Genomic DNA, 24,009 nt, shown 5'->3' with positions numbered 1-24,009 from the left:
CTTCCCACGGGTGACCACAAGCTGCTCCACCCTGGTGCAAATTGCAAAGTGCGGGTTGAAATGTCCTGATGAGTAACAGGAACAATTTTCTGCGGACACATATCCACAAAACAACCCCTCAGGAAATTCAGTCAGACCCTTGGCCATCTCTGTTAAGAGAAAGCACTGGGTCTGAGCAGGTAACAGGGACTGAGCCATCTCTGACCTCTGCCACAGGCTGGCTGTCCGGAAGGTGAGGGTCCCTGGCAGTAGGTGGGGAATCCCGTCCCACGGTGTGTGCATGGAAAAAGAGAGGGCTGCAATTTTCATTATGTTCATGTCATTTTTTCCTAACGTTCTGGTCGGGGTGAGGTGGGAGTGACTCTCATTGTATGGACACCAGAAACACTCAGTCCAGTGGTTGCCAAAGCTTTGTATGTCCAGTTCTCTATGGAGCCCTGAACTTGCCTCCTTTTTTCCCTTGCAGAGTTGCACCGCAGTGAGAGCACACAGGAGAAGAATGTGAAAGAAGCCAAAACCAAATGCAGGACGATTGCGTCCCTGCTGACGGATGCGCCAAACCCTCACTCCAAGGGCGTGCTGATGTTCAAGAAGCGCAGGCAGAGAGCTAAGAAGTATACCCTGGTCAGTTTTGGGAGCGTTGACGAGGACCGCTGTTACGAGGAGGAGGATGGTGTCTTCCCAACCAGTGAGTCAGAATTTGATGAGGAAGGCTTCTCAGATGCCCGAAGCTTAACCAACCACTCGGATTGGGACAACACTTACCTGGACATTGAAAAGCCCAAGCCAGAGTCTGAGCAGCAGCTGGGGCAGACGCAGCAGGGTCTGAGTGAAGCCTCCGGCAGAGGAGCACGGTTATTTGAGCAGCAGAGGGAGAGGTCTTGTCAGTATATGGTGGAGAAAGCCCCAGCTCAGAAGCCTGAGAGCCATCAGCCACCGCCAGGTGTCGTGCCAAAGCAGAGCATGATGAATGGAGAAGTGCCTACTCCACAGAAGGCCAACACGGCCCCACTGAGTATCCATGTGGAAGCAGTACAGTTATCCAGCAAGCTGCCATCATCTACCTCTGCTCAGGTCCAGTCTCCACTGGGCAGCATTGGAGGAGGTGCCCAGCCATCTCCAGGCACAGAGGGCCTCTTCAACAGATCCGCACGGCCTTTCACTCCTGGATTTTCAGGGCAGCGTCCTGTGACTTCCTCTGTCATCTTCAGGCCTTTGGCTCCCAAGAAAAGTGGTGGCAGTCTAGGGGGGCAGAGCACCGCTGCTCCACCTTTCTCACCAGGAACTCCTGTGCCACCTCCCACTGCACCAGTGATGGCACACAATGGTCCAGCAAGCTCCTCAACATCTCTGTATATTCCAGCACCAGGCAGTCCAACACCACCAGGGGTACCACAGCCAGGCACAGGCGGAACTGCTCCTGAGACTAAGACACACACAAACCCAGCCATGACCTCCACAGCTTCCATAATTCTAACCACTCCCTCTAAGCCAGCAGGGGCTACAGCAACACCTCAACCACGAGGGACATCTTCTTCCTCCTTGTATATCAGCCCAGCGCCGCAGCAACCCAGCGTGGTGAGCAGCTCTCCGCTACCAAGCCAGCCATATCCTGTTGTCTCCCCAGCTACTCCACGACCTGCTTCTGAGCCCTTAACATCCAGGGAGCAGCGGATCGCAGTGCCAGCCCCCCGAACTGGCATCTTGCAGGAGGCTCGCCGGCGGGGCAGCAAGAAGCCCATGTTCAATACCATAGAAGAGAAGAAGAAGAATTCACCCAACCCTGAGCTTCTGTCTCTGGTGCAGAACCTGGATGAGAAACCCAAAGGCGACCACCCAGGGGCGGGCTTTGAGTCTGGTCCTGAGGAGGACTTTCTCAGCCTAGGAGCCGAGGCCTGCAACTTCATGCAGTCCTCAGGCCGCAAGTTCAAGGCCCCTCCCCCAGTGGCTCCTAAGCCTCAGCAGCAAGGTGCCTCTGCCGGACTAGTAAACGGTGCCCATGACATGCCACAGCTGAAGGGCAAAGGGGCAGAGCTTTTCGCCAAGCGACAGAGCCGCATGGACAAGTTTGTGGTGGAGGCAGCACCGAGGCCAGGCTCCAAGCCCAGGGCCCCCTCACCCACCCCTTCTCTACCATCATCATGGAAGTATTCATCCAACATCCGTGCCCCACCCCCAATAGCTTACAACCCCTTGCATTCCCCCTTCTACCCCCTAGCAGCAAGCAAGTCTCAGGCTAGCAAAGCAGAGAGCAAAGTGAAAAAGGCACCCAGCCAGAAATCGGGGATCAAGGCCATTGATTTCATGCGCCACCAACCCTACCAGCTAAAGTCGGCCATGTTCTGTTTTGGGGAGCCCCCCAGCACTGACACACAGAACCCTCCACCCCAGCCAGCCCAGCAGTCCAGCTTGTCTTTCACCCCAGCCAAGCAGGCGCCTGTGAAAACAGCCAGGACCTACGAGATCCGGCGGTTCTCCACACCTGCTCCCATGCCCACTTTGAGCAGCCTGGCACCCACAGTCCTCACTCCCCGCTCTGCCACCACACTGGATGAGCCAGTGTGGAAGACGGACATGACCTCCTCCGCACCCTCCACCCCTGCCCCTTTCCAGGCCGGTCCCAGCCAGGCCCCAAACCTGTACCAAAGCTCCCCAGAGCTCAGTCAGGTAGGCCAAGGGACTCCGCCATACCCAGCCTCCTCCTCCGGGTTCCAGGTAGCTAGACCCAGGTTCTCAGCAGCCAAAACTGGGATGCAGGCGCATGTGTGGAGGCCAGGCTCTGGGCACCAGTGAACCAGTAGCTGTCCCCTCTATCCCTCCCCCCATGGGCACGACTGGGTGCCTGACCAAGATAGTTTCCTTGGGTTTTCTTTAAAGTGAGCTCAATAAATTGGGGTGTGTGAAGCAAAAGGCAGAAAGGGGGGGGGACTCCCTTCAAAGCCCCCGTCCCCCTTTGTTTTCAGCCTGGCAGCATCACTATGAGCTTTCCCAGCTGTGGCTAGAGCCAGGGGACTCAGGAGGAAAACAGAGACAGGGCGATAGTCTCCAGCCTGCTTCTGCCCACAGCTGCATGGCAATGAAACCCTGTCTCTGGGGCCAGGGGAATGGGAGGGACAGACTGTCATGCTAAGGGATAGGTAGCACTTTTCATCTCCAGTGGGCTTTAGAAACAAGTCTCTGTTAACCCTTTCAGTGCCCCAGTAAGGCAGGTGCCATCCCATCACTGCGGACAACAAGGCACTGTGCGCAGAAGGGTCCCATCCAGGCTCACATGGGAAGTGAGTGGCGGAGACATGACTGGAACCCAGGGTTGACCCCACCCCAGTGAAGTGAGAAATGAGACAGTGTTCCCCAGGCCTTCCTCTGTAGGGGAGCAGCAGGTGCTTTAGGGGACACTGGGACAGGAAGGGGATGTGGGCATCTACTCAAACTCACAGCACCTCTGCTCGCCCTGCTCAGGACAGCCATGGAGTGCTCATGGTCTTCCAGCAGCCAGGGTTGTGTTTGAGAAGCCAGCGGGGTCCCACCCTGGGAATTCCAGCTTCCTGGAGCCCTTCACCCAAGCAGGTGATCCCAGCTGGCTCCAAGCAGCAGAGGGCAGCTTGGAGGGCTGAAAGGTCGATGTGGGCCTGTGGTAAGTCTGGAGGAATGTGAGAGGGAAGGAGGGGTTTCCTGGGAAGCCAGAAGAGCAAAACGAGGCCCAGCTACTGACTGTTTAGTTCAGATGCTGTATGCGGGAGAGATGGTTCTGTGGGAGAGTGCAGGGCTAGCTTGTAATGGAGTTGGGGCTAACTTTAGATTCACATACCAGATTTTTGGGTCAGTCTCTGCTCTGGCAGGAGTTTTAGCTGCTGGAGTGGAGGCGATGAGCAATGTGAAGTTTCCTGAGGACTCTTTGCTCAGCTAGGGAGGTCGGCCCCTCACGTGGGCTGACCCAGCCCAGCTAGAAGCAATGGGGAGAAGAAGAGTAGTGCATGAGAAGTCTCATTAACTCAGAGCTTCCCTGGAGGGTTTGATAGTTACAGAATAGCCTAAAATCCCCTGGAAAGCATCAGTCACTCACCTGCACAGCTCTCCCCTGCTGGCACTGGGTGGTTAGTCATTCCTTTCATAGCTTGGTTTCAGGCAGGATGGCCGCAGACACCAAAGCTGTGCATGGACTCTTCCCTACACCAAGGACATGTGACAAGGGAGCACTCCCCTCCCCCAGGCAGCCCTGCAGGGTATCAGCAAGGGCCATGGGTGGGTGGTGCTGAGCTCTGGGTTGCACATTTCCTGCAGTCTGCCTTCCTGCTCTTCAACCTTGCCCCCTCCCTCTTGTTGCAGCTGCTTCCCTAGCCTGATCCTGCAGACAGGAGAAAGCATGCACGTTGCTGATGCCAAAGGGGTGGGTCACCACCATTGAATTCACAGCCCCCCCCTCCAGTGACCTCCAAGGACTGAGACTCTGAGACTAGGGCCATGACTGCCAGGGCCGGCTCCAGGGATTTGGCCGCCCCAAGCAGCCAAAAAAAAAAAAAAAAAAGCCGCGATCGCGATCTGCGGCGGCAATTCGGCAGGAGGTCCTTTGCTCTCAGCGGGAGTGAGGGACCGTCCGCCGAATTGCCGCCGAATATCTGGACGTGCCGCCCCTCTCCGGAGCGGCCGCCCCAAGCACCTGCTTGCCAGGCTGGTGCCTGGAGCCGGCCCTGATGACTGCACTACAGTGGCCTGGCTATAGTGCTGTTGCCATGCCACTGTAACCTCATTGAGTAGATGCGGACTACCACAGCGGAAGGGGGTTTTCCATTGCTGTAGGAACCTCCCCAACCAAAGGTAGCTAGGTTGACAGAAGCATTCTTCCATCTTTACCAGAGGTTAGGCTGCCATAGCTATGGTGCTCAGGAGTCTGGATTTTTCACACCGCTGAATGCCTCAGCTATGTTAACAGATGTGTTAAGTGTAGACCAGGCAGCTATGAACCCCTAGCCCAGGCTGTGAGCTGTCTCCAAGTCAGCAGACATGCTCCTTCCTTTGAATTCGGATTTGAGATTAAAGGAGACTGATCTAAAGCTTTGGGTCAGCAAAACTGGGTTCGGTTCAGGCAGAGAATTGAGCTCAGAGGAGAGCACAGAACAGCCCTGTCTCCACTGTCTGACCAAACTGGGTCTGAAAACAGTTTGGCTGGAACAGCACTTAAACCAAACCCAAACTCGCTTTCTACACGTGGTCTCAAGCCCAGTATGGCCAGGCCCTATGATGTAGGTCCCTTTGCAGTGAGAGACTAGAGCTCCTGCATGCCCCGTTGGTACGTGGTTCCAGAGCTTTCTGGTACCTCATCCCAATGGTCTTCTGGGACAGAGAGAGTGGGGGAACCTAACACAATGAGAGGCAGCTCTGTCATTGGGATAGATGGAACAAAATCAAAGTAAAATAAACATATTCTCATGCCAGCTCCATTCACATTTGCCCCAATCCAGCTGAGCCACTGTGTCCCAGCCCCAGAGCTTGTAGTGCACATTCCACTGGGGGCTCTGAGGCAGAAGCAACAGGACTGGAGGCAGTGGCAGCCTCTCCAGACTTCACTCACCAGCCCAGCAGCCACCAGCAGGGCTGAGGGGAACTTCCCAAAGGGCCCTTCGTTAATGAGCCATTGTGCAGCTCAGGTGATTTGCACCAGTGTCAGAGCCCCCAATATTAGCCTTGGCTGGGTGCGAGCAGCCATGCTGCGAGGCCCTACCTGAGTTAGTGTCCTCACTGGTCCTGCACTTTCCCATGTGTGTTGTTAGGACTTCAAGGGCCATAGCTCATGGCTTTCTGTGCGGCAGTAACCTGAGCTGCTGTGTGATTCTTTCCTAGAGCATTTGAGGAGAACTTGTCTCTCCTTCTGGGCACACAGGAGGAATTGGGGGAAGGTGCTGGAGGACTATCAGCACTCAAATGATTTAGTCCACACTGCAAAGTGGGTGGGTTAACAGCCCAAGTGAAAGCCTGACCTGGGCTTTAGTTTATAGACCCATGATGAGTTAATTAGCCCCAGTGGGAAGCACCATTAAACTCAGATAACAGCTAGAGTTTTGTGTGTGGACAGGCATGAGGTTGGGGCTGTGAAAAGCTTGAGTTAACTCCCTAGTGAAGACAGACATTAGAAAAGCAAGTGGTTGCTCTAATACCACTGGCTGTCAGAGAATTACCCAGAGGAGACTGGGCGTGTTCTCAGGGAGGGACTGTGTCGGGAGCTCTAGTTCAGCACACGAAGGTCTCAGGAAGAGTATCTGAAACTGGGATTAATGGTGATTTAATCTGACCTAGCTGGAATCCTAATATGGAGCAATGTACTAATGTGAGAGTAAGAGGTGAGAACAGGGAGGGTGGGGGTTGTGCATTGGATTAGGACTTTCACCCCTAGAAACCTGGAGTCAAATCCGTATTCAGAACCAAATTAGAGGAGTCTCAGATGGGTCTCAGCCTAGCGTTTTGCTGACATCAGTTCACGTCACATCCTGACCCCACCGTTGTCCACCTGTGTTCAGGCAAGGACCAGGATTGGAGCAGCAGGGGAAGCTGCAGGCCAAGACCGAGGGCTGCAATAGACATGAGGTGTGAGTCAGGATTGAGATGCATCCATCAGCTGAGCTGTACCTGGGGCCGGGAAGAAGTCTACACGGTGCCCGCCTGTACCATTGCTGGCTTCTGCCACTATTGCCAGCATCTATGCAGGAGAGACCCAGGGGTGTCACAGGACAGAATACAAGAGGTGCATTTTTAGCATGAGGTGGGATTCAGTGCAACTAAAGTGAGTCTCCTCCGAGGACTGCAGCTGGGCACTTACTGCTGTTATTTCACTACCTCACACCAGAGCAGGGAAAAAACTCCCCCAGGAAGTGGGGAGGAGTGGTTCATGGCTCCATCCCATAACTACTCTGGAGTAGCCAGTTACCCCTCTCATGACCACTTGCCGAAAGCAGGGCAGCTCGCTGTCACATGGGGGGCCCTCTAAAGGGTCAGGCACCAGCCTCTCTGTGACAAGCTTTGCTAAGGAGAATGAGCCAACCCAGATCTGCCTGGGGATGGTTAATGAGATGAGTAGTTGGATGGTAGTTAATTACTAACCGGACACTGGGGTCTGCAAGGGTTAGGAGTGCTCCATTCACAAATTAATGACCAGCTAATCATCCCATTAACCAGCCCTAGGCGAATCTGGGTTGGCTCATTCTCCGCAGTGGAGTTTGTCACAGGAGACTGGTGCCTGACCCCTCAGAGGGCCAGCCCCTGTGACTTCTGCCTGGAGCCTACCTTCATTGTAAAATTCACCAGCTGTTAAAGACGCCTATTTAGGCAGAAAGTCTGTGTAAAGTTCTAGCTCGCCGCCATGCTCCAGAGACAGGCCCAACCCTCACTGAGCATTTGGACACTTAGTGAGGGGTCCATTTTTTTGATCCCCATGGTTTTCCCTTCTCTCTCTGGCATGTTTGTAGGTTACAAAATTACAGGGATTGCAAGACAGGAAAGCTATTTAGGTCTCCCTGTATTTGGAATAGGAGAGCCCACTGTGGCATCCACCAGCAGAGGTAGTACTAGCCCATTGGGGGCCCTAAGCAGTAATATTTGTGCGCCCCAACACATAATAAAAAGGGAATGGGGGCCCCCTTGAGCTGCTCCGGGCCCTAAGCAATTGCTTAGTCTGCTTATGCCTAGCATTGATGGCTCTGAGCAGAAGCTTTGAGCTAATGGGCTGACTGAGGTGGAGATGTCGCATATGAGTCTGGTATGAAGAAGCAGCTGCCTTTGGTCACAGCAGCTGCTCCCGACTCCCCTCCCCTGAGTCTTGATGATAGGAGAGCAGGAACAAGATTAGGGAACAGCTGTGTGTGCCAGTGGGAAAGTGAGGATAGGCTGAGGACAGGCTTCCAAAGGAGGGCACAGGGGCTCCTGCCTACAGATAACTAGGGGCCTACCAAATTCATGGTCCATTTTGGTCAATTTCATGGTCATAGGATTTTAAAAATTGTAAATTTAATGATTTCAGCTACTAAAATCTGAAATTTCACGGTGTTGTAATTTCCGGGGTCCTGACCCAAAAGGGAGTGTGTGTGTGTGGGGGGGGTTGTTGCAGTACTGCTACCCTTACTTCTGCATTGCTGCTGGCAGCGTCACTGCCTTCAGAGCTGGGCAGCTGGAAAGTGGCAGCTGCTGTCCAGAAGCCCAGCTCTGAAGGCAGAGCTGCCAGTAGCAGCAGTGCAGAAGTAAGGGTGGCATGGTATGGTATTGCCACCCTTACTTCTGCGCTGCTGCCTGCAGAGCTTGGCCCTGTCAGCAGCTGCCATTCTCTGGCCGCCCAGCTCTGAAGGCAGCACAGAAGTAAGCAATACCGCAATCCCCCTAAAATAACCTTATGACACCCCTCCTCCCCCTGTGCAACTCCCTTTTGGGCAGGATCCCCAATTTGAGAAACACTGGTTTCCCCAGTGAAATCTGTATAGTATAGGGTAAAAGCACACAAAAGACCAGATTTCATGGGGGGAGAGCAGATTTCATGGTCTATGACACGTTTTTCACAGCCGTGAATTTGGTAGGGCCCTAAAGATAACCCATCACCTGCAGCAGAGCAGGTCTGTTCTCCAGTGGGATTCAGTGCCCCCTCTCTCTCCATAGCAGGAGTATTTGGGACTAGCTAGCTGGAGGACATTGCCATCCCCTCCCCAAACCTCTCTTCAGGGAGCTATGGGGTTTGTAGCTGCTCTTGACGGATAACAACTGAGATGTTGTTAGCTGTGCCCCGAAGGTAAGCAGTGTCATCTCCCTTTCACTTCCACACGTCCCTGGCCTAGGCACCACCGCACTAGGGACACCTGTAGGAACACTCCCTTTTGTTTTCTCATTTGTTTATCACACACTAGTCAGGTACAACCAAGGATTGTTCCCTAGCTAGATTTTGCTCCCCTCCTTCTGCAGGGTCTAGCAGTTCCCCTGTGCTCCTGGGAAGAAATTTGTCAGTGCTCAGAGAGGGGGACGGACCTGAGGTGATGACCGTGGAAGGAGAACCAAGTTTTGGTTTCTATATGTATGGAAATAGTTTTCTTTTGTGTTTTTGATTTACAGTCACTTTACACTTGTTTATGCAGAGGAATAAACTTCTGATATGCACTTTACCATTGCATTTGTCACTTGATTTGTTCAGATACTAGAGCTGCTAAATCACGCCCACCTTCCCTGCATATTCCATTTGAGCTCACTGTACAGAAAAACCACACAATGAAGATGAAATTATATTTTTTATTCCCTTTGATTTATAAAAGTCAAAGAAGTGCCCATTTAACACTCCAAGCAGCACATTTAAAACCGATGAAAGGAAATGTTATGGTTACAGAACCCGCAATTAGCCTGGGGAAACCATTGCCACAAGATATTGTTGAGGCTAAGAGATTAGCAGGAGTCAAGAAAAGGTCTGGAGATGTACATGGATGATGAGAACATCCACAGTTATAATAGGATTTAATACCTACATACATTTTAAAATAACAAAAATAACCTTGGTACTTCAGGTTTTAAAACCAACCACTGCCTGTTTGGGGTTGGGAAGAAACTTCCCCACAGGGCAGTGTCACAGTGTGGGCTGTACTTTCGGAGGAGTTGAAATCAGTCCCACTTGTATCTAGTTATCTGCCAGCTAGGTGATGGGGTTAGGTCAGGCAGCCAGACTTCATGTGATGGGAGCCTGGAACTGGGGCTTCCTGGGAACCTGGTCCCCCAGAGACTGAAGAGAGACACCAGAGACTAAGACAAGGATGGGGAGCCCCAGAGTGGGTCTGGCAGTGAGATCTGGGAAGTGGGGAGAGCATGTGCTGAGGCCTAATGTTCTGATATGAGGATAAAGAGGAGAGAGAAATCTTCAGGGAGGCATCTGCAGGAGCTCCAGGGTCAGGGAGGAGCAGGGAAGAAGTTATCACTAGCAGCCCGAGGGAAAGGCCTGGATGGAGCTACCTGCAGCGGGCAAAACCCTTAAGTGAGACTGCTGAGCCAGAGAAGGTGAGGAGATGCTAACTTTGGGCTAATGAACCACATCTCAGAAGGAGAGAGCTCTTCAATAGTGTAGCCAATTATTTTAGTTTGGTATCCATTTATCGCGTAATGTTATGATTAATCAATGTTATATTACATATATTCACTGTATGTTAATTAGAGTTGCTTTGTAGGATATAAAAGTATAAGATTAGTCAGTGTTTAGAGGAACTATGTAGTAGACATGAATAAGACAAGCTGAAATGCAAAAGCCTGTAGGCCAAGGCCTGCAAGACTCTAGCTTAGCTATTTTAGGCCTTGGAGACAAGAAGTGATGGCTCAAGACAATGACTGAGAAATAACCCAAAAGATGATGGGAAAGAGGTACTAATCGGTAACATTGTGAAAGTATAGCAGGGAAGATTAAAATTAAATCATAAAATGCTATAACAACAAATATTGTCTCTAACACGTGCCCTAACCGCAGACAAAGGTGGTACGTCAATGTTGACAAGAACTTACCCAGCCTATAGAACTTGGGGTCCCTTGTGTTTCCAGGGGACATAAACCAATAAGAAAGTGCGGATTGACACTTTCATTTACATGTGCAGCATGTAGGTATAGAAAGACTCACAGTATAAAAAGGGGTGCCCAGAGCAGGGAAATTGGGCTTCCTATGGGAACCTCCAGCAGGAACCACTCCCATATTGATGGTCAATCCACGAGAGGGCCAACAGACTCTAACACCATCTAGGAGGATGTGAGTATGTCTGTAGGTATAACTAGTTCACTATATGTATTTATAGGAATTGTATATGCTGTGACATTTATAGCTTTGTTGGTAACTTTAATAAAATTACTAAAAAGATAAATGCTCTTGTAATTGTATGTGTTATTTGCCTATAGTTTTATGTGTTCCTATGAACTCTAAATCTAGAACAAACAGAGGTAACTCTGTTGAACTTGAGACTGTAGCCACCAGAGCAGAACCCACTTAGATATGATTAACATTAAATAGAATAAAAGGCTACAATAGTGCCAGTTATGGAGCTTTGGTTTCCTGGGCAAAGAGAGAAACAGAGGCTGAGGCAGGGTCTAATGCTGGATGAGGCAAGATGTTGTTACAGGGAAATTATTCCGGAAGTGCCCATTCAGGGATTTCGTGCATCTTCCTCCGACGGATCTGGTGGTGACTACAGTCAGAGAGCAGACACTGGGCTCGATGGCCTTTGGGTCTGCTCTGGCAATTCCTGTGTCCTCTCTGGCTGAGCTCTTGGTCCACGCTGCTCCCCATAGTACAGTTGTGGGATACATTCTTTTCTCCTGTTCCAATATTAAAGGTGACCTGAAAGGGAGTTTTTTAAACGGGGCTTGTGCACTTGTGTGTGTGGGTGTCAAGTCTTTAACAAAGGCTTTCTTCATTCAAAAAACTTACGTAGGCATTGGAGTTAGATGGATATTAGTGAAAACAAACGGTCCAGATAGAAATCCCTTCCCCTCTCAGTTGCTCAACTTTCTCTCTCTTGGCTCTTTTGATATCACCCTTTTGCTAATTCTCCGCTTAAATAGGATGTGAATTTCTAGTATTCAAGGCTGATTTTTTTTAAAATATGCCTCTTTCAGCCTCTTCTTAAATCAACCATAAAGAAGCAATCATAAATCAACTCAACTCATTTTTCTTTGCAGATCACCTTTCAGGCAACCTTTCAGGGGGTTTTCATGAGCATTTCAGCGAGCTACTGAGCATCTCCCTCATCCTATTGTCCCATAGAGTGGAGCTGCACAGACAGAAAAAAGCAGAGGTGAACTCATCTCTGACACATCTCTATGGGGAAGCAAAATGCCTGCAGATCACTCCCCCTGTTATTAATGGTGGCAGCCTCCATGACCCTGGGCAGCCACCTGAGAGCAATGCCTTGGGATGATTGCACATACAGATTAACTCTTGTGTGGGTGTTTTAATGAGCCAGGGAACTCAACAGCTGCTATTAGAATGAATGACGAAGGGCATGGAGTGAGATCAGGCACTGTATAATAAAAGTAGGTCTCTAGCACTGCAGGGCTGGAATTTTCATTATCTTTCTTTATCTTCCCACCCCCTCAGGTGTGTAGGGCGTCCACCAGTTTCCAGCATTTATTCTGGTCTTGTGATGGTGTGTTCAGGCTTCTGAATGTCATGTTGATGGATTTAGCTCCTTTCTCTACTGTTCTGTGTAATGTTTCTCTAGGTTGCCCTCCTCTCTCCATGGGGTGTCCATATTATCGCTTTCTGTGTCAGTTCCATTGGTGGTATCCTTATGTCCTAACGATGTTCATTGTTGTTGTTGTCTTATTATATTTGATGCTTTAGATTGGTTTGCTCTGCTTAGAATTTCTGATGTTGCAAAACCTCTTTCCAATGGATTCTTAGGCTCTTTCATGGGTATTTACTTTGGAATGAATTGATCTTATCAATTTCTGTGGTAGATTTCTGTGACTCTGCTCCATAAAGGAGGACAGACATGATGTTGGCATTAACAATTCGTATTTTGTGTCAGTGCCAATTATGCTGTAATGCTTCCATAGAAATCCCAAAAGGAAAGGTAATATTGAAATGTCTGGCTTCTTTAATACAAGGGGAACAGGCAAGTTCCCAAAACACTGGCCTCCCTTTGCACCACCGTGCATGGGCTCCCAAATCTCTACTTCTTGCATGCTCTGTTGTGTTACTTCTTGCTTCTCAGATGTGTTCCCAGTGCCACTCCATTTCATGTCAGGGCCTGGAGTCGTCTTAATAGCACAAACATTAGGCCCTTAGGGTTATTACTAGTGGTACTATGGTAGCCCCAAAGGCCCCAGCTGGGGCTGGGCCCCATTGTGCTGGGTGCATCAGAGATAGACAAGCCATGTGCTGGGGGGGAGGGGCGGGAGTTACAACTAAAGATCAGACAAGGGGGATCAGATACAACATACACCCAAATGAAGCCACCAATCGGTTAGTAGTTGCAGCAGCTATGGAAGCCAAGAACATATTTTTCTCAGCAGCAGTTAGGGTGCAGCCTTCAGACTAGAGGCTGAACTCACTCCTGGCATAAGGAGGTGTAGCTCTAATCTCATTAGTTCAGAACATGTTTGTCTCTTCCTGAATCACACTCCTTTCCCCAGGCCCTACGCTCCCCACCCCCTGGGTATTCACACAGGGTGTGTCTACAATGCAATTAGACACCCACGGCTGGCCCATGCCAGATGACTCAGGCTCCTGGAGCTGGGGCTAAGAGGCTGTTTAACTGCAGTGTAGAAGTTCAGGCTCAGGGTCTAAGACTCTGCGAGGTGGGATGGTCCCAGAGCTTGGGCTACAACCCAAGCCTGAACGTCTATATGGCAATTAAAAAGCCCCTTAGCCCCAGCCCCTCAAGCCCGAGTCAGCTGGTACAGGCCAGCTGTGGGTGTCTAATTGCAGCGTAGCCATACCTACAAGGGCCACACACAATCTGGCTGCTGCTTCTCAGGGTATGTCTACACTACGAAATTAGGTCGAATTTATAGAAGCCGGTTTTATAGATATTGGTTTTATACAGTCGATTGTGTGTGTCCCCACATAAAATGCTCTAAGTGCATGAAGCCGGCGGACCACGTCCACAGTACCGAGGCTAGCGTCAACTTCTGGAGCGTTGCACTGTGGGTAGCTATCCCACAGTTCCCGCAGTCTCCGCTGCCCATTAGAATTCTGGGTTGAGATCCCAATGCCTGATGATGCAAAACAGTGTCACGGGGGGTTCTGGGTACATGCCGTCAGGCCCCTCCCCCTCTGTCAGAGCAACGGCAGACAATCGATTCGCGCCTTTTTACCTGGGTTACCTGTGCAGACAACATACCACGCCAAGCATGGAGCCCGCTCAGCTCAGCTCAGCTCACCGTCACCATATGTCATCTGGGTGCTGGCAGACGTGGTACTGCATTGCTACACAGCAGCAGCTAATTGCCTTTTGGCAGTAGACGGTGCAGTATGACTGGTGCCCTTCATCGGCTATCTGGGTGCTGGCAGATGTGGGGCTGCATTGCTACACAGCAGCAGCCCCTTGTCTTTTGGCAGTAGATGGTGTATTACGACTGGTATCCGTTGTCGTTGTACTCCAGTTCAATCATAGGCACCTGGGCAGACATGCTTTGTCTCCTGGAGACTCAGTCCTGCTGGCAGTCCTATTGAACTGTCTTGACGATGATGGCTAGCAGTCATAGCACAAAGAACAGGAGTACTTGTGGCACTTTAGAGACTAACAAATTTATTAGAGCATAAGCTTTCGTGGACTACAGCCCACTTCTTCGGATGCATACAGTCTGTAGTCCACGAAAGCTTATGCTCTAATAAATTTGTTAGTCTCTAAAGTGCCACAAGTACTCCTGTTCTTTTTGCGGATACAGACTAACACGGCTGCTACTCTGAAACCAGTTGTAGCACAGTATCTTCTGCCAAGCACCCAGAAGATGTCGAGGGCTATCAGTCATGCTGCACTGTCTGCTATCAGCTTAAGATGTAAAAAATAGATGGACCGGATTTGTTCTGTATTAATTTGCTTTCCCCTCCCTCCGTGGTCACCTGTGCTCTTCACGCTGGGCAAACAGGAAATGAAATTCAAAAGTTCGCGGGGCTTTTCCTGTCTACTGGTCAGTGCATCTGAGTTGAGAGTGCTGTCCAGAGCGGTCACAATGAAGCACTGTGGGATAGCTCCCGGAGGCCAATAACGTCGAATTCCGTCCACACTACCCCAAATCCGACCCGCAAAGGCCAATTTTAGCGCTAATCCCCTCGTCGGAGGTGGAGTAAAGAAACCGGTTTAAAGGGCCCTTTAAGTTGAAAGAAAGGGCTTCGTCGTGTGGACGTGTCCAGGCTTAATTCGATTTAACCCTGCTAAAGTCAACCTAAACTCGTAGTGTAGACCAGGGCTCAGATTATGGAGAAGTGTCAATAATGTGGTGTCCAAGGGGCCCAGTTAGTATATTTCTAACTGATTTGTAAGGCTACATCTACACTACAGGGGAGAGTCGATTTAAGATACGCAAATTCAGCTATGTGAATAGCGTAGCTGAATTCGACATATCGCAGCCGACTTACCCTGCTGTGAGGACGGCGGCAAAATCGACCTCTGCGGCTTCCCGTCGACAGCGCTTACTCCCACCTCCGCTGGTGGAGTAAGAGCGTCGATTCGGGGATCGATTGTCGCGTCCCGACAGGACGCGATAAATCGATCCCCGAGAGGTCGATTTCTACCCGCCGATTCAGGCGGGTAGTGTAGACCCAGCCTAAGAGGGAGGGTCCAAGGAAAGGGTGCAGCTTGCAGATGGCACTAGAAGCTTGAATCTTTTGTCCTGGCACATGTACAGTCCTTGCTGGAGTCAAAGTTCTGCATATGTGCCGACTGCAAGATGGGACTGACTTGTTTTGCTTAATAAAGCTTAGTGAGGAAGATTATGAGCAACTCCAGATGGCTTTAAACACACTGGAAGCCAGTTGCTATGTCCATGGCTCTGATTAAATTTGCTGTTAACCTTCTCAAGTGAGGGTCATTCCTCTCAACACAGCAGATCATGTCAGTGGGACCCAGACAAACAGACTTTACATGACTGGGGGGGGGGGGGGGAGGCAGGACCAAGGTAATGAGCCTAAAGCAAAGCCAGGGGATTATTAATGGCTAAGAAGGTAGATGAAGAGGAACCTGAACTCCAGTGTACTGCCTACAAAGGAAATTGAAGACCAGAACGTTTTCTAAGGTGCTTGATGGGAGTATATACCTAAAGCAGCCTAGATCAAAGTAAGGACAATGTAGCATGTCATAAGATAACTTATGATGCAGTAAAGTATGGTGTACTTTTCTGTGGTGTGCGATAAACCACAGGCAATATGGAGCTGTAATTTAAATAGCCACTAGATGTTGCCACTGTCCTTCTCAACTGCAGCTACAAATCTCGCATTCATCTGCTGTGTTGTTAAGTCTGGAGGGTTTAAAATCTTATGGCAGACTTATCAAATCCTCCCCTCCTAATCTTTTGCTTGCTGGAGTTCACAGATCACATGTGACAATTACTCTGAGCCACATATATGCAGAGAGGGCTGGTCTCATCCCTGAGTTCTGGCAGCAGGTGGTTTGTTACCACTTGAAGAGGGCTTCTGGGATGCTGGCTCGCTGGCATGTTGGCTCCCTGGGAATAAGGCTTCATGGAGAGTTCTTCCCCCTTCATTAAGCAAATCACTAGAGTCCAGTGGCCCTGGCTTCAGTACATTACAAGTTCACAGTGGATCTCCAGGGGATAGGAGCGCAGCCTGCCTGTAGCAGGGCCTGTCTGCTCTAGCAAGGTCACTTGATTCTCCAGAAATGGTTTTGGGAGGTAGCAAGGTTTTGGTTTGCGGTGCACAGTGAGGTCAGGGCAAAATATTTGAAAACAAAGTGGTCAGGAGGACCCCGAAGTTCCATGCAGGCTGCTCTGCAATCCATTCCAACAAGTGCTATAGTTGGGCAACTGTGCATAGTAAAATGCACAGCAGCTGATCCTTTGCAAGGAGGTGTTCTAACCATGCAGGATTCAAGGCTCCCCTCAGACTCAAGTGTGCTGTGCCTGCTGACTTCAGTGAGAGCTCCCTGCACAGACGAAGGGGGTGAATTCACACCAAACTCTCACTACAGCTCAGAACCCGAGGAAGCAGAAAGTCCAAGGCACGTGGACTAGCCAAGCTTGTTACTGGGGATTTCTTAAGTTTCTCCCTCCAAACAGTTTTCACTAGCATGATGCAGGAGGGACAGTGGCGAGACCCCTTTCCTCACTACCTGTTGTCCAGGCTGACTTCATTGTGGTAGTGAATGCAAAGGTGTCAACCTTTGTAAACTATTTTCAGGAGAAACAGCATTTTACCCTCTGGTGGTACCAATGGGTTAATGGGCCATAGATGGTGTGACAGGCTGGACCCCCCTTCTGGGGTGCCACCTGATGTACTGAGATCTCACTGAGCCTGCTCAGTCCACCAGCCTGAGCTCCCTCACCCTGTCCTGCTGCACACACATAGGAAGAGAGACATCCAGCTGTAGAATCACACAGAGTCTGCAATCAGCTCTGTGTGGGAAGACTCAGTTCGGGGATTGCCCAGCACTCAAGCATGCACACACTCTGGAGTATAAACCCAAAATTATATTGCCTTGCACTGTATAGAGATCTATTCAGTGTAAACTCATGAAATTCACTCCCTCCCTCAATGTGGAGGAAGATATGCACAGCTTTTTGCCCCCCCCCTCCCCCAATTATGAATTACACAAACTGGTTATAGAATAAACAGAAAACATGTTTATTAACTACAAAAGATAGATTTTAAGTGATTATAATGGATAGCAAACAGATCAAAGCAGATTAATGAGCAAATAAACCAAAACATGCAATTTAAGCTTATTACACTAAATTAACTGGTTAATATTAGCAAATTCTCCCCCTAAATGCTGTTTTGTGCAGGTTGCCTCATCCAGGGCAGGTGGAGGGTGCACTGCAGTTCTCCACAGCTGCCCGCACAGCTCACATTATGGCAGGGCTGTGGCTCTGAGGCCCCCTGCCCCCAGCTAGAGCCAGGTCAGGGAGAGCCATGCGGGCAGCTGTGGGGAGTGGTGGAGCCTGGGTCCCTGCACCTGACCTGGGCGGGAACACGGGAAGGGGGCTGCTTTTGGTCCCTGCCACCGGGGGTGGGTGGAGGGGGTGGGCTGCCCAGTTCTGCTCCTGCCCCGGCTTCTGGCTTGGCTGGTGAGAGGCCTCCAGGGGGAGAGGAGGGGCAGGTGTGGGGTCTCAAGGTGGCAGGCCTCGGGGAAGGGGGGCATTTTTGGGAAGACTCTGGCGCCCCTGGTCCCAGAGTTTCCTAACACCCTCAGGCGCGTCCCTGTTTCTCTCACTGCCCAGGCCTCTCCTTTATCTCTCACAGAGGCTGATTGAGTCACATGACCCATCTTCCCCCTTCTCTCCCCCCAAGAAGAGCTGGCTGTGTCAAAGGGAGGGCTTTAAAGTGGCACATCCCTTATCCTCAGAGCCCGGCTTGCAGCACTCAGCTAATGGAATCCCAAATGACCTCTGGGGTTTGCATTCTGCTCACGGACAGCCTGCACTTTGGTTAGTCATTTGCACCTGTGTCAGACTGGGAGTGTTTTACACCTACTTTGCACTGCTGCAAACAACTGCGCAAGGTTCAAGGCAACCCAGGCTAAGGCGCTTCCCTGGCTCTCCTTTGCCTTGTCCTAACTCTGCAAGAGGCAGCCCCCTGCACAGCCACCTCTTTGCTGCATCCTCAGTTTGTTCCCCATATGGGAGGCTTGTTCTCAGCTGAATCCAGCCAAGTTCTTCTATAACTGGATTGCTGAGCTGCCATGACTTGTCTCTCTCCTGTTCAGAGATCCCCCTGGTCTATGCTGCCAGCACAAAGAGGCCCATGACACCCTAAAACAACTCCCCTGCCCCTCTCCCCACATTCATGAGGATACCTCACCCCCATCCCCACGTAGGTCCCAGCACCTGTGCCCTTGTAAACCCCTAAGTCCTTCCCATTGCATCCATGTAATTCCCCTGGGTGAGAGGTGACCAGGGAGTTAGAGATGAGGAGAGGTGCAGGAGGGTGATGTGGGGTGGGGAGACAATAGGAGGGATACACAAGCATGATGAAGAGGGTCATGTAGGCACAGAGTTTACTGACCAGTCACAGGGTCATGGGGATTGGGGACCAATGTGGGCATGAGGAAAAGGGAACCAGGGAGTTGAATAGGCATTGGGAAAGCAGGGGATTGGCTGGGCATGGGGTGAGGGGAATCCAGGAAATACACATGCATAGTGGTAGGGATAGGGGTGTTACATGGGTTACAGAAGGGGAAGGGGGGAGTTATGGGTGATGTGGTACACATGCATTGGTGGGTGTAGAAGGGAGTCTCACTGTTGGCACACATCCATTGACAGCTGCCCGAGTCCTGCAGTGGTCTGGCCAACTTAGGGTGACCAGATGTCCCGATATTATAGGGACAGTCCCGATTTTGGGGCCTTTTTCTTATATAGGCTCCTATTACCCCCCACCCCTGTCCCGATTTTTCACATTTGCTGTCTGGTCACCCTAGGCCAACTCACTTCAGAAATCTCTCTTTCCAAGATATCAATTTCCCACACAACGCTAGTCCTGGCTGGGCTGGGGAGGACAGGACTTCCTCTTCCCCTGCACAGTGTCTGGGGCTGTCAGACCTATCCCCGGATTTCTCCCCCGGCTATAGGAAGGTCTGCAAACTGCCCCACCCCCACACTTCCTGCACCCATCGCTCCTCAGCTGCAGGGGGAGGGATCTCTCTACAGGGAGCTGCTCCCCCATCTGCCCAATCTCCATGCATCCAGATCCTCTCACACTCAGAGTATGAGCTCTGAGCTTCACCCCCCCACACCCAGAACCCCCACAACAAGCTCCACTCACCCTGCACCTGGACCACCTCAACAAGCCCCATCTTCTGCCCCTCCATGGCTCCTCTTCTGCCCCACTCTTCTGTCAGAGAAGTGCTCCAGGACTTCTCCCTGGGATCACTCACCCAAGCAAGACACAATAAAAGTAATTCCTGCCTCTCCCCCAGGCTTGAACTTTTAATCCATTCTGGGTCCTTCCCAGCGCTCTGTCTGCAGAACGCTGACTCTCAGGGTTTACCTCCTGTCAACTGGCCCCTAATCTGGAGCCTCCTACTCTTCTCTCAGGGTTTTAAGTCATCTTTTACTCCCAAGGGCATTCTGGACCAAAAAATTAAAAATTCTGTGCAAAAAAATGTAAAATTCTGTGCCAAAATTCTGCAAATTTTATATGTCAAATAAATGTGGAAGCTCCAGCATGGCATTGGGGAGCACAGGGCACTGGCTGCACTGAGGTGGGAGATCACAGTGCAGCTTCCCCCTGGAACGGAGATTCAGCGGTGAGGCTGCACCCAACCCTGACACAGCGCAAGGACTGGGCCTGCCCCAGAAAACACCCCAGGGCCCTGTCTCTCCATGTCAGGTGCACCAGGTATGGGCAGGCAGGCTTAGCAAGGCAGGATCCAAATGTGGAGGGGCTTAGTGTGGGGGGATCCAGGTGTGGGTTGAGAGGGTTGTGTGTGAAGCAATCTGGCTGTGGGCGGCTCAGTGAGGGATCCGGGTGCCAGGGGATCTGGATGCACAGGAGCTTGTTGGGGGGTTCTGGGTGCAACTGTAATGGGACTCTGCAGGTGGGTCCAGGTGAAGGTGGTTGGGGTGAGCGGGGGGGGGGGGGAGTCTGGGTGTGGGGAAAATAGAGTTCGGCAGGGAGAGTCTGGGTGTGGGGAGTTCAGTGGGGTGGTCCAGGTGTGGGAGGGATAGAGCTCAGCAGGGTGGTCTGGATGTGGGGAGCTCAGTGGGGGGGTTCAGATGCTGGGGGAAGTGGGGCTTGTCAGGGGGGTTCTGGATGCTGGGGGGTTAGGCTCAGAGCTCATACTCTGGGTGTGAGGGGATCTGGATGCATGGGGGTTGGGCAGATGGGGCAGCAGCTCCCTGTACAGAGATCCCTCCCCCTGCAGCTGAGGAGTAATGCAGGGGAAAAGGAAGTACCATCCTCCCCAGCCCAGCCAGGACTAGCAGCTGAGCCCAGACAGGGTAGGAGCCACCATCCGGGTCTTCCCCAGTCCCACCCCCTGCACCACAGTGATTTACCTCTCTGCCGGCTGCCTTGGGCAGCCAAAAAATACTGCTGGGGAGGGTCGTATGACCAGTCTTGTGACTTCCCTTTCCTTCCCCATCACAAGGTCATTTTTCTGCAGGAAAGCAAAGAAATCTGTGGCGGACGTAAATTCTGTGCATGCGCAGTGATGCAGAATTCCCCCAGGAGTAATTTTTATTCCCTGGTATTAGAGGGCTTCACACCACTCTCCCAAGGGTTGGAAGGGGAATCCAGCCCCATACCCTACACTGACTTATAGTCCAGGGATCTTAGGGTATGTCTACACTACGGGATTAATCCAAATTTACAGAATTCGAATTTTGGAAACAGATTGTATACAGTCGAATGTATGCGGCCACACTAAGCACATTAATTCGGCAGTGTGCGTCCATGTACCGGGGCTAGCGTCGATTTCCGGAGCGTTGCACTGTGGGTAGTTATCCCATAGCTATCCCATAGCTCCCGCAGTCTCCCCCGCCCATTGGAATTCTGGGTTGAGATCCTAGTGCCTGATGGGGCAAAAAACATTGTCGCAGGTGGTTCTGGGTACAGCCTCACCCCTCCCTCAATGAATGCAACGGCAGACAACTGTTTTGCGCCTTTTTTTCTGGGTGAACACTGCAGACGCCATACCACGGCAAGCATGGAGCCCACTCAGCTCAAGACAGCAGTCGTGAACATTGTAAACACCTCGCGCATTATCATGCAGTTTATGCTGAGCCAGGACCAGAAAAACGAGGCAAGGAGAAGGTGGCGACGGCAGCGCGGCGACGAGAGTGATGAGGACATGGACATGGACACAGAATTCTCTCAAACAGCGGGCCCCGGCCCTTTGGAGATCATGTTGTTGATGGGGCAGGTTCTATCTGTGGAATGCCGATTCTGGGCCCGGGAAACAAGCACAGACTGGTGGGACCGCATAGTGTTGCAGGTGTGGGACGATTCCCAGTGGCTGTGAAACTTTCGCATGAGTAAGGGCACTTTCATGGAACTTTGTGATTTGCTTTCCCCTGCCCTGAAGCGCCAGAATACCAAGATGAGAGCAGCCCTTACAGTTGAGAAGCAAATGGTGATAGCCCTGTGGAAGCTTGCAATGCCAGACAGCTACCGGTCAGTCGGGAATCAATTTGGAGTGGGCAAATCTACTGTGGGGGCTGCTGTCATGCAAGTAGCCAAAGCAATCACTGAGCTGCTGCTACGAAAGGTAGTGACTCTGGGAAATGTGCAGGTCATAGTGGATGGCTTTGCTGCAATGGGATTCCCTAACTGTGGTGGGGCGATAGATGGAACCCATATCCCTATCTTGGCACCAGAGCGCCAGGATACCCAGTACATAAACCGCAAGGGGTACTTTTCAATGGTGCTGCAAGCACTGGTGGATCACAAGGGCCGTTTCACCAACATCAACAGGGGCTGGCCGGGAAGGGTTCATGATGCTCGCGTCTTCAGGAACACTACTCTGTTTAAATGGCTGCAGCAAGGAACTTACCTCCCGGACCAGAAAATAACCATTGGGGATGTTGAAATGCTTATAGTTATCCTTGGGGACCCAGCCTACCCCTTAATGCCATGGCTCATGAAGCCATACACAGGCAGCCTGGACAGTAGTCAGGAGCTGTTCAACTACAGGCTGAGCAAGTGCAGAATGGTGGTAGAATGTGCATTTGGCCATTTGAAAGGTCGCTGGCACATGTTACTGACTCGCTCAGACCTCAGTCAAACTAATATCCCCATTGTTATTGCTGCTTTCTGTGTGCTCCACAATCTCTGTGAAAGTAAGGGGGAGACCGTTATGGTGGGGTGGGAGGCTAAGGCAAATTGCCTGGCTGCTGATTACGCACAGCCAGACACCAGGGCGATTAGAAGAGCACACCAGGAAGTGCGGCGCATCAAAGAAGCTTTGAAAACCAGTTTCATGACTGGCCAGGCTACTGTGTGAAAGTTCTGTTTGTTTCTCCTGGATGAAAACCCGCCCCCTTTATTGACTCATTCTCTGTAAGCAACCCACCCTCCCTCTTCGATCACAGCTTGCTTTCAAAGGAAATAAAGTCACTATCATTTAAAAATCATGTATTAATTATTAATTGATTATAAAAAGAGGGAGAGAACTGACAAGATAGCCCGGGTGGGGTTTGGGAGGAGGATCGGAGGGAAGGAAAAGGCCACTAAAAAAAGATTAAAATAATGACAGCCTTTTGCTTGGGCTGTCCACTGGGGTGCAATGGGAGGGTGCACCGAGCCTCCCCCCTGCATTCTTGGGCATCTGGGTGAGGAGGCTATGGAACATGGTGAGGGGGGACGGTGGTTATACAGGGGCTACAGCGGCAGTCTGTGATCCTGCTGCCATTCCTGAAGCTCCACCAGATGCCAGAGCATGTCTGTTTGCTCACGCAACAGCCCCAGCGTTGCATCCTGCCTCCTCTGATCTTCCTGCCGCCACCTCTCATCTCGAGCGTCTCTCCTCTCCTCACGTTGGTCCCTTCTGTCCTCACGTTGGTCCCTCATGTCCTCATGTTGGTCCCCCCTGTCCTCACGTTCACGGGCATCTTTCCTGTACTTTGATACCGTGCCCTTCCACTCATTCAGATGAGCTCTTTCATTGCGGGTGGATTCCATGATTTCCGCGAACATCTCGTCTCGTGTCCTCTTTTTCCGACACCTTATCTGAGATAGCCTTCAGGACGGAGGAGGGAGGCTTGAAAAATTTGCAGCTGCTGGAGGGAGGGAGGGAAAAAAGGGAGAGCAGTATTTAAAAAGATACATTTTACAGAACAATGCTTATACTCTTTCACGGTGAACAACACTATTCACATTACATAGCATGTGTGATTTCTGTGCAAGGTCGCATTTTGCATCTTAATATTGAGTGCCTGTGGCTTTGCTGTTAGAGATCACAGACGCAGGTCCGGGCAACAGAATTCGGCTTGCATGCGGCCATGGTAAGCCATTGTCTTTCGGCTTCTGCGCCCTCCTTTCCCACATACCAAGCAAAGCCCGTCGAGTGCTGCGGTTTTCCTGTTAACCTGCAGCAGCAGAAAACAAACTATCCCCCCCACTCCAATTCTCTGGGATGATCGCTTTATCCCTCCCCCCACTGCGTGGCTGGTATCAGCCTGCTAGCCACACGTGAAAAGGTCAGCACCAATCCCCCTCCCCCTCCCCGTGCTTGGCTTACTACAGGGAAGGATTTCTTTTCAGCCACAGGCAAACAGCCCAGTAGGAAAGGCCACCTCTGTCCCCTTAATTAAATTCCTGTATTTCAACCAGGTTACCATGAGTGATATCACTCTCCTGAGGATTACACAGCGAGATAAAGAACGGATGTTGCTTGAATGCCA

General features: G+C 51.1%; 1 protein-coding gene across 1 annotated transcript in view; it reads left to right on the top strand.

The window, feature by feature from the left end:
- The window catches only part of SYNPO2L (synaptopodin 2 like), a 59,339-nt gene extending 54,814 nt beyond the window's left edge, over window positions 1-4,525 (top strand). The window contains exon 4 of the mRNA XM_005285590.5: window positions 467-4,525. Coding sequence (XP_005285647.2) covers window positions 467-2,793 — 2,327 coding nt within the window. The 3' untranslated portion in view covers window positions 2,794-4,525. The remainder of the gene's footprint in view (window positions 1-466) is intronic.
- Window positions 4,526-24,009: the final 19,484 nt, after the last annotated feature.

This window comes from Chrysemys picta, chromosome 7, assembly GCF_011386835.1.
Source record: "Chrysemys picta bellii isolate R12L10 chromosome 7, ASM1138683v2, whole genome shotgun sequence".
NCBI classification, from domain to species: domain Eukaryota; kingdom Metazoa; phylum Chordata; order Testudines; family Emydidae; genus Chrysemys; species Chrysemys picta.
Note: the sequence above shows the minus strand (reverse complement) of the source record. Positions and strands in the feature narration are given on the sequence as shown.